This window comes from Astatotilapia calliptera, chromosome 20 (assembly GCF_964374335.1).
Source record: "Astatotilapia calliptera chromosome 20, fAstCal68.1, whole genome shotgun sequence".
Classification (NCBI taxonomy): Eukaryota; Metazoa; Chordata; class Actinopteri; order Cichliformes; family Cichlidae; genus Astatotilapia; species Astatotilapia calliptera.
The window spans coordinates 18129771-18140049 of record NC_137441.1 but is presented as its reverse complement, the minus strand read 5'-3'; the positions used below and the strand labels follow the sequence as shown (position 1 = coordinate 18140049).

General features: G+C 38.5%; 1 protein-coding gene across 1 annotated transcript; it reads left to right on the top strand.

The window, feature by feature from the left end:
- The first annotated feature begins 1078 nt into the window (after positions 1–1078).
- Positions 1079–8698, top strand: dedd (death effector domain containing). Its single transcript, XM_026154589.2, has 5 exons — positions 1079–1414; positions 2856–3487; positions 5681–5785; positions 5888–6025; positions 7501–8698. Exons 2-5 carry the CDS (start codon positions 2923–2925, stop codon positions 7905–7907), a joined length of 1215 nt encoding a protein of 404 aa, XP_026010374.1. The 5' UTR covers positions 1079–1414; positions 2856–2922; the 3' UTR covers positions 7908–8698.
- Positions 8699–10279: the final 1581 nt, after the last annotated feature.

The following is a 10279-nucleotide window of genomic DNA, read 5'->3' as shown; positions in this document are numbered from 1 at the left end:
AAAATATGAAGTCAATAATTACAAGCCTCAGTCCAAAAGACTGGGTATGGTACGCCACCAGTCGAAACTGGGGTACCAAAACCTGGGTTTGTCGTGGTCACGTGATCTCGGTGTTGTGGACCACGTTTTGGAGCAGTGTTTCGAAACATCTGCACTTCGGGATGTCGAAATGTCTTCTTGGAGCTTCCCATCTCTAGTTTTATCCTAATTTACTAAACTAGCGACACAAATATTCCAGTATCGAAGAACATGAAAAAATTACTTTTGGTCACATGTGGGCAACGTTACCTGACATCTCAGGTAAAAAAAAATCTGATCTTACTTAGTAACCCTCACACGACAAACAGTAAATGTCACTTAGAATCCCAACTTTATTAGAGAACAGATTTTGTTCTCTAATAAAGAACAAAATACTGCCTGCTGTTATTTCAGCGGTTGAATGTTAGGTTTTGTTTGACAACACAAACTAATAAATATATTTATGTTCAGTTCTGTTCTTTTTTATTTCAAACATATACATTCACCAATGTTTCATAAAATCATTCCATACAGTTGTTTGAAAAGGAGTAGGCAGAAGTATATACTTATTTAGCCCTACCCCCCAGGTTTACATCCTCATCATCTAAATTTGAACAACAAAAACGTATACATCTCAAAAAAATATTTTCACATGTTCAAGTAAAACTATATTTAGATTTGCTAATTTGCAGAAGAAAATAAACACGTATAAACACACACACACACACACACACACACACACACACACACACACACACACACATATATATATATATATATATATATATATATATATATATATATATATATATATACATACACGTATCTTGACAGAAGCAGATTTGGTGATATGAACTAGTATCACCAAATATCACAGGAGAATCCGTACAAGAATAAGGTTAACCACTGACACAGACCGTCCATGTTACATTTTAATAAGCTATCCAGTCATGAGGTTGCACAAAAACTCATAGATAATATTATATTGAACTACAGACACAAGCGCGTCTGTGTACTACCAAGGGGTTTTCACAAAGCGAGTGGCTAATTTGAGTACCCCGAACACCGGAACTGAACTGATCATTGAACTGGAAGTTCTTTCATTTTAGCTGAAGACTGAAAATTGTTTCCTTATTTTCCCACGGTGTCAGGCTGAAGACCAAAACCATTAAACGAACTCGTATCTGAAACTCACCCTGAAAGCAGCAGTGCCGCATGTTAATAGGGTGGGAACCTATGTCTTTAACAAATATCGTGCAGTTGACCAAAACATTAAACGTAGCTAAACTTGGTTTCTACCTTCAAAGAAGCGTTGCTATTACATCCCGAGAAGCTAACTTACCGTTAGCTGCCTACTGAAGTTTGATAGCTTCGGACTCATCAGGACACATTAAAGGTAACATAAATGTATCTTTGATAATTATGTATATCTTTTGTTTCGTTGTAATTTTTTTTACTGATCTTATTACTGTAGGTAGGTGACGTTACAGCTTACATGAAATCATGACTAAATCGATGAGGAGTCACAACAAATAACGTAATTCATAAAGATCGGTGTAGCATTGTATTGCGTAATCTTTACATATTAGTGGTTATTAAGCTAGAGAACAATAACAGGGATGTGGCAATCATACGAAAAACAAACAAACTGCAGTTTCTTTAAATCTATTTAAATGTAGTTAGCTTTCTAGCTAACTTCCGTTTGGTACGTGGCTAGCTGTTAACCTGTTTTGTGGTTTGCTGATCAGATGGAAGTGGTTCTTGTTTATTTTATTTTAGAAACTATTCAAGTGAGTTGGGCTCGTGAATTTATATAAATGCTAACAAGACTTTGAATTACAGTCGCCACAACATAAGCAGACATTTTCGTATTTGACTAGTGATTTATAATGCTTGTTGTTTTCGCAGGCATTGGGACCGTGATGTAACGGCCATTTATATTGATATTTTACTTGCATTCAGTCTGAATGTTCCCAGAATGCAGTATGGAATGTAATTGTCATTAAAGTATTTTTATTTTAGGTATTTTTAGGGTATGATATACTCTGTCAGAAACCCTTTTCCTTGCTTTGGTTTAGAAATTCTCATCTCACATTATCTCACCTAGTGGATTGCTTGATTGTATAAGTGAGGAAAAGTGAACATCAGATGTAAATGAAGGCGTCTGTGACATTAAAAATGTATGAAACCTCTAATAAAGAAAGGGAAGAACAAACAACCCAACATCTGGCATCTAAATAATTCAACTTTTTGTAAAAGTATAAAAGTTAAACTTTCTTATCTTGTCCGCACCCACAAAGAGTTGATGTTTACAGAATATGCAATCACAGGGGTTAGCAAAGCACATATTTTGTAAATGAAGAATGAACTGTAGTGTAAAATATTAGGAGAGGAAATAAATGTAGATTATATATTATACAGTTTAAGCGCAAGATATCTGCTGCAGCCCAGGTAGCGGTATGAGACGGCTGCTGGTCAGTAGCGTCACTCGGTCTCGTTCGTGAAAATTAAAACCGCCATTTTTTGAAACCCGGAAACAAGGGAATGGTTATAAAAAAGCAACGGCGTGGTCCACGAAGCACCAGGCTTCTTTTTTTTTTTTTTTTACACACAAAAAAGCAAGATAGTGGCAGGTTAAATGCTTGAGTGGCTGATAAATTTTAATTTCCACCCGTGACTGTAATTATGAAATGCCTTCCCAAAAGTAAGATGTGAGTGATCCTATTTGTTTGTTTGTATCATGTTAACGTTTGGTTATTCATGTTTATGTTCACTAACGGTAAGCTTTATCAGAAGTGCTTGAAAATTTATGTCTTTGTTCCTTTCCTTATTTGTAGTTCATCAATTGATTGGAAGGAGGAGTTGCAGGGATTCTCGCATCCCTCGTCACCATTGGCCCCTGAGATGACATCACAACAACCTCAACTCCCTAATGCTCTTATACCTCCCCAGCTTGCTCAGAACTCCAATGCTCAGCAGATCCGACCTCACATTCACCCGAATCAGCTGGAGTCGAGTCAGAGCAGTGCAAATGCTGGGCTTCTTGAACATAGGCCTCTGACAGGCAGGCCAGGCTGCCCTGGTGCTTTAGCCACTACTGGGGAGTTGGTCAACAGGAATGTTTCTGTTTCCTCCACCAACTCTAGCTTGACCAGAAGAGATGGGGGCTTTGAACCATGGCCCGAGGAAGCAGTGGATAACTCCCATGGGCTGTACTCACTCCACCGTATGTTTGACATAGTTGGAGCCCAGCTAACACATCGGGATGTAAGGGTACTGTCATTCCTGTTTGTTGATGTGATTGACGAGTATGAGCGAGGTGGCATCAGGAGTGGAAGAGATTTTCTGCTGGCGTTAGAGCGCCAGGGTCGCTGTGATGAGACAAACTTCAGACACGTGCTGCAGCTTCTAAGGATTATCACCCGCCATGACCTTTTGCCTTATGTCACACTCAGGAAACGGCAGGCCGGTGAGTTAATCTAACCAATTCCATGTTGTCCTATAAATGACTACAAAAATAAGTTGCACATTCATGCAGGAATTTACATTAGAGTGGTGTGAAGCAGGAAAAACTGGAAAAATGGATTTTAGTTAGGTTGACGAGGGCCAAATTGTCATAGGTAGACAACTGGATTGGGACATCTCAGTGCCCCAGTCTGCAGTAGGTAGTATCTATCAAAAGTGATCCAAGGAAGAAACAGTTCTAAACTATTGACCGGGTCATGGGCAGCCAAGGCTCACTGATGCATGTGGAAAATGAAGGCTTGCCCATGTGGTCAGATCCAACAGACAAGGTACTGTAGCTAAACAAAAAAATAAGCGGACGCTGGTTTTGATAGAAATGTGTCAGAATACACAGTACATCACAACTTGTTGCATATGGGGCTGCATAGCTGCAGGCCAGTCAGGGTGCCCATGCTGGTCTCGTCCACTGCTAAAAGTACCAACAGTGGCCAAGTAAGCGTCAACATTGGACCATGGAGGAATGGAAAGCTGTGCCTAGTCTGATGAATTGCAATTTTTTTTACATCACATGTGCATCTCCATCACTAAACTGGGGACCACCTGGCACCAGGATGCACTATGGTAAGAAGGCAAGCTGGCAGAGGCAGTGTGATGTTTGGGTAATGTTCTGCTGGGAAACTTTAGGTCTTCTGGATGTTACTTTGACATATAACTTAAGCATTGTTGCAGACCAGTTCACTTCAGTAAGTTATATAGCACCAAGTAACAACAATAGTTGCCTCACAGTGTTTGTATTGTAAGGTAAAGACCATACAATTAAACAGAAAAACCACAACAATTAGATGACCTCCCATGAGCAAGCACTTTGTGATGGTGATAAGGAAAAACTCCCCCTAAACAGGAAGTAACCGCTAGCAGAACCAGGCTCCGGTAGGGGCAGCCATCTGCAACTCACCCCGTGTTAGCTTAACGGTGCACTTAATCCAAGACTGACACTGCAGTCGATGTTTGGAGACAGGATGTTTGCCTGACGACCACACAGGAGCAGTAATGACAGCCAGAGGCCTCAGGGAAGCGCTTGTGTGACTGTGTGCGTCATCTAGTGGGTTTTACTGTGGGATAATGCTACTTAAGGCCCAGTCTTTACTTCATTTTGATTGTTTAATATAAGTGTAAAAAATAAATGGTATTTTTGATGTGGTGATTAAATAAGCTGTTCACTGAATTTACAGAAAATGCACAGAATTTTGTTATAATACATCATTATCGGGATAAGAAATTACTTTTGGTAATATTGCACAGCCCTAGCTCTATATAGTTTATCAAAAGGAAATTTTTAAGTCTAACCTTAAAAGTAGAAGAGGGTGTCTGTTTCACAAATCCAAACCACAGAAGAGGGCCCTGAAAGCTGAAGGCACTGCCTCCCATTCTACTTTTAAATACCCCGGTGACACAAGTAAACCAGCAGTCTGAGGACGCGTCCTGTTGGGGTGATATGGTACTATGAGGTATACCATATCATCCTAAGATAAAATGGGATGTGAACTAACTAATAATGCTAGTTTCTGATTATTTTTTTTCTTTTTTTCTGTTGCAAATATCATCTTTCTCTTTGCTTTCCTCTGCCAGCACAATAGACACCATGGGGAGAAGAAGTTAAGGAGACAATATACAGTAAATGCAGTAATGTTAAACAGTAATACCCAATGCTGTAATTTAAGCTCTAGCTTTAAAAAACAAAACAATCCAGCAGTCAGAAATATCATCCAGTGTCACCGGCTCACTAACATGAATTTCAAGCCTTTTTACTTTTTACATTTTTTTAACATGATTTTTTTTTTTTTAAATTTAATTCTGTTCCATTTTCATTCAAAGCCTTTGTTTATAACCATGTTGCTTGGAGTAAAGACATCATTCTAGAACCGTCACCTTATTTGTGTATTGTCTTAATGCAAACATTAAAATGATACATATAAAGCTAATTTAATCCGTTCTTTACATAAATGTTGATTGCTGCATGTCATCTTTGCATTATGTGTGACTGATTCCTGTAGTTTGAAGAGGATTAAATGGTAAATGGCCTGTATTTGTATAGCGCTTTACTACTACTAGGACCCCAAAGCGCTTTACACAACCAGTCATTCACACACACATTAGCTTTTGAAATAAAATAATATCAGAAATCATTTCTTTTCAGTGTGCCCAGACCCTGTTGATAAATACCTGGAAGAGACATCAGTACGATATATATTACCAAGAGGAAGAGTACAGAACAAAGACACTGTACCGTACAGAAGAACAGGTGGGTTCTGACATCTGAGTGCACGCTTATGTCTTCCTATTCACATTTTGTAGTACGATTCAGATGACTAAAAAACATAATAAAAATAATGTTGTTTTCTAGGTCCCCAGCCAGTCATTTGTTGTTCCCCATCAGCACCACACGTGGGTCCTACACAAACAAAGCCAACTCCTCCTGTACCAAACCGCAAACGGAAGAGAATTCACTCTTCGGCTGACTGCAGAGAGAAGCAAACATGCGGTAAGAAGAAACTGCATATACTGCGTTATCTGATTTGATTTGTTATACCTTTATTAGTCCCACAAAGTGAAATATCAGTGTTTCTATTCTACTATCTTATGTGTGTGTGTGTGCACACATACACCAAACATATCCAATCACAGCCCTGCATCGTTTTGTTTTGTTTTTTTTTACAAATATATATATATATATATATTATTATTATTTTTTTTTTTTCATTCTCCAAAGTTGAAAGAGCTGTCAATAGTCCCACTCAAGTTTTTATCAGATTCATGGATGTGTGAGCCCAAGTAGCCAAAAGAGGCAGCACAGTCTATCAGCTGGTTAGCACACCAAATATAACAATTTCTGTTTTGCTTTCATTAATGAAAATGACGAAAAGTATTGCTTTAACCAATTTATTAGGTTTTTAAGGCAGTTTAACAAGAACCGCAGTGAATATCATATGATTATAAATCTGGATCTCATCAGCAAAACGATGAAAAGACAGATTATGTTTCCTCAAAGCAAACCTAATGGGCCCAAAATAGAGGTACACAAAATAGAGGACCCTTGAGGTACACCGCAAGAGGGCAAAGGCAAATTTTAACAGAGAAACTTCTGTTAGTTTGACTTTAAATCAATCCAAAGATTCACCTTTAATGTCCACACGCAGTTCAAAGAGATAAAAGAGTAGAAACAAAGCAGTCTTTTGTATTAACTAAAGCAGTGCAATTAGTTTTACAATGAAAGTCATGGTCTCGAACTACCTTTTGTTTTTTAATCTAGCCTTGTTGCTTATTATTGCCTTTCAGAACTTAACATTTTGGGTGGGATATATTTAAATGGTAAATGGCCTGTATTTATATAGTGCTTTACTAGTCCCTAAGGACCCCAAAGCGCTTTACAGATCCAGTCATCCACCCATTCACACACACATTCACACACTGGTGATGGCAAGCTACATTGTAGCCGCAGCCACCCTGGGGCGCACTGACAGAGGCGAGGCTGCTGGACACTGGCGCCACCGGGCCCTCTGACCACCACCTGTAGGCAACGGGTGAAGTGTCTTGCCCAAGGACACAACGACCGAGACTGTCCGAGCCGGGCTCGAACCGGCAACCTTCCGATTACAAGGCGAACTCCCAACTCTTGAGCCACGATCGCCCCTAAATAAACTACACATGTGGTTTATGAGCTCTGTAGCTCTCAATTTACTGCAAATTGCACTGAACAGAAAAAAGCATGTGGTAATTTGTAGTTGATATGACTGCTGCTTTTAGGAGTGTTGCTTTATTTGGAATATCAGGAAGGGTATAGTATAGAAGCGATGTGTGAGTTTGAAGCATATCTTCTGTTGTTTGTTTGTTTTAACACTGTAATGATTGAAATAATCATTATCTTGTACAACATTTACAAGACAATTAATGACAAAGAAGTTGCCCAGAATACTTTGACAGTCTCTTGTTTTTTGTGTTTTTGTTCAATCCTTTCAGATATTCGTCTACGAGTTCGTGCTGAGTACTGCCAGCATGAATCTGCACTTCAGGGCAACGTCTTCTCCAACAAGCAAGAGGCAGTGGAGCGGCAATTTGAGCGCTTCAACCAGGCCAACACTATCCTAAAATCGCGAGACTTGGGCTCCATCATCTGTGACATCAAATTTTCTGAGCTCACCTACTTGGATGCCTTTTGGAGGGACTACATCAATGGATCATTGTTAGAGGCCCTCAAAGGGGTCTTTATCACAGATTCCCTAAAACAGGCTGTAGGCCACGAGGCTATAAAACTGTTAGTCAATGTTGATGAGGAGGACTACCAAGCTGGTCGACGCAAACTGCTCCGTAATTTGGTCACAAGTGGAGGGAGCTCAGCAGTGGGTAACAAAGACTCTGTATCTTAGAAACATTCTCCAGGTGGTAGGGAGTAGAGTGAGATGTGATTGTTGTTTAAGGTGCCTGAAAGGAACTGAAGAACTTCCAGCCAACCCCATTAAATATTTGAGAACTAAGTTCATATGTTATCTACTTGGCATCCCTTTCCATAGCATGTACAGAGAAATGGAACTGTGTTGGCAAAAACAAAGGGGTGATGCAAACAAGTTGGTATTATTGTTCATTTTCTTCAAGGATGGAATCAGACAAGTGCATTGAATTTAACCAATTTCTTGTTTGTGGTATGTTAGCTCAGCTCATTTAAAACTTTTAACCTAAAGATACTGTTCAATCCTGTTTTAAGGTGAAGTTATTTTGAATGCAGGAAACACTTAATTCTCACAAGTTACTCCCAGTGGGAGATGTACTTATTTTTAGACTTGTTTTGTGGTTTTTTTCCCAGGTTTTTCCAGGTAGAATTGTTTGGCATACCCAACGAGAGAATGTTCTGTGAACACTTTTGCAAGGATCAAGCTTCTCTTTCCCTGTCACCTTTACTGTGCCTGGCATTCTTTAACACATTCTGTCTGCCAACAGCTGTGAATTCAAATTCAATTGTAAAGTCACTGCCAGTTTATGGAAACAATGTAAGAGAATAATTCTAATGTGTTCAATTATTTCCAGTGAGAAATGGACTTTTGTGGTGTTCTTAATATGTATGGATTTGAAAGTGTGTCAGTTCCTTTGTCACCCTGTACCTACTTGCTGTGTTAATTATGAAGCAAGACTGATGTTGAATAAATTTTATAATGACACTAAACACAAATCTGTAAAACAGCAGGGAAATTCACACCAGTATGTGCAGTCACGTCAGTAGGTGCAGGAAGCAAGATGCCAGACCAAAGTGATGTGGGTGACAGAGAGTCAGTGATTGTCTGTGATTGGTTACAAATCTCTCATCTAGCTTTAGCTTTAGAATTGGTATAAAGAGCAATCTCTTCTATGGATACAACATGAGCATGTAGTTAAACTTGTCTCCTCTAATAGTGCTACAGGAGGTGTTGAAATAACATCACATCTCATTTCATCCCATCCCTTAAAAAGCAGTTGTCACAGGTATGGTAACTTTCAAACAGAAAATAAAGCGTAAAAAAATAGCACTGTAGAAGCCAAAATAATATAATAGCAAGATGTAAAGCATGTTGATCCTCCACAATTTAAGTTGCACAATTATATGCTTCTAGTAGGAGGCTTTCACAGTGTAACATGAAACTAATAATGGATGGGTGCCTGTGAAAACCACATGTGGCCCCCCGCCCCTAAAATTATAACCACTTGTTATGTTTAATAAATCCAAGTGTAAGACAGGACTAAGAATGTATCAATGTCTGACATATACATGCCCTTTCATCACGCCAAACTATACTTTACTACTTTGCAAAGTAGGCCCTATTTCTTGCAGTGACATGTAATGTTAATGTTAGTGTTCACCATCAAATGTTGATATGCAGAATCATCTTTTTGGATGCAATTCATCAGGATAAATGACTAATTGACATTGATGTCAGGCCAATGCAAGCTCAGTTAGAAAATGTGTAATAGCAGTATATCGAGGATGAAGTAGATCGGAGGCTGAATATCATTTCAGTGCGTACTGTTACCTGGAACATCAATCTGTAATTCTGCTATTTTACATTTTCCTTTGTTTTTCTGTATGCCTACCCTAAAATCTCCTACGACATGAACAGGCCAGTACTCAAGAGAAGCAAATGTGTACTGTGTAATCAGCAAACTATGTTTTTAATGCAGTTGTTCACTTTCCAGCTTAATATTTTCTCTTAATGCATTACAGATATGCATTTTTTTTTTTGTCAAATGTTGTAATGAAATTTTACTTGTGTTAAAAATGTAACTGAATCTTGTCTAGCTTCTCATCAGTTAGTTAAATGGTGACCTGAATTTAGCATTTGGTTTTATGTAACCTTATAAAAATTCCGTGTGTTTTTATTATGATTTTTGATCCTAGGAAAGAAAGAAATAAAAGCCCCGTATTGTGTTGGCCATAATGGCATCTTTTGGGACATATCAGAACATGCAAGTTTGACAGGCCACTGTGAATGATATAGAAGAGGCATACATTTTATATTTTTATCCAGTGGAATTTCATGTTAAGGTTAAAAGTTCGTATCTAGGAAATAGGTAGGTGTATGTTGACTGTATTTTATGGTAGTTGTTAAATCCAGCTTTTACATTAAATTGCATGCAACCTGTTATGGTGTCAGTGTCTCAAGTCACAATGTAACCATTTTGTAAATATTTTTGTGGGTCACATTTTCTTACTTCAGTTTTGCATTTCTTTCAGAAAATAGGCCTGTAGAAAGTTTTGATTTTACATGGCACT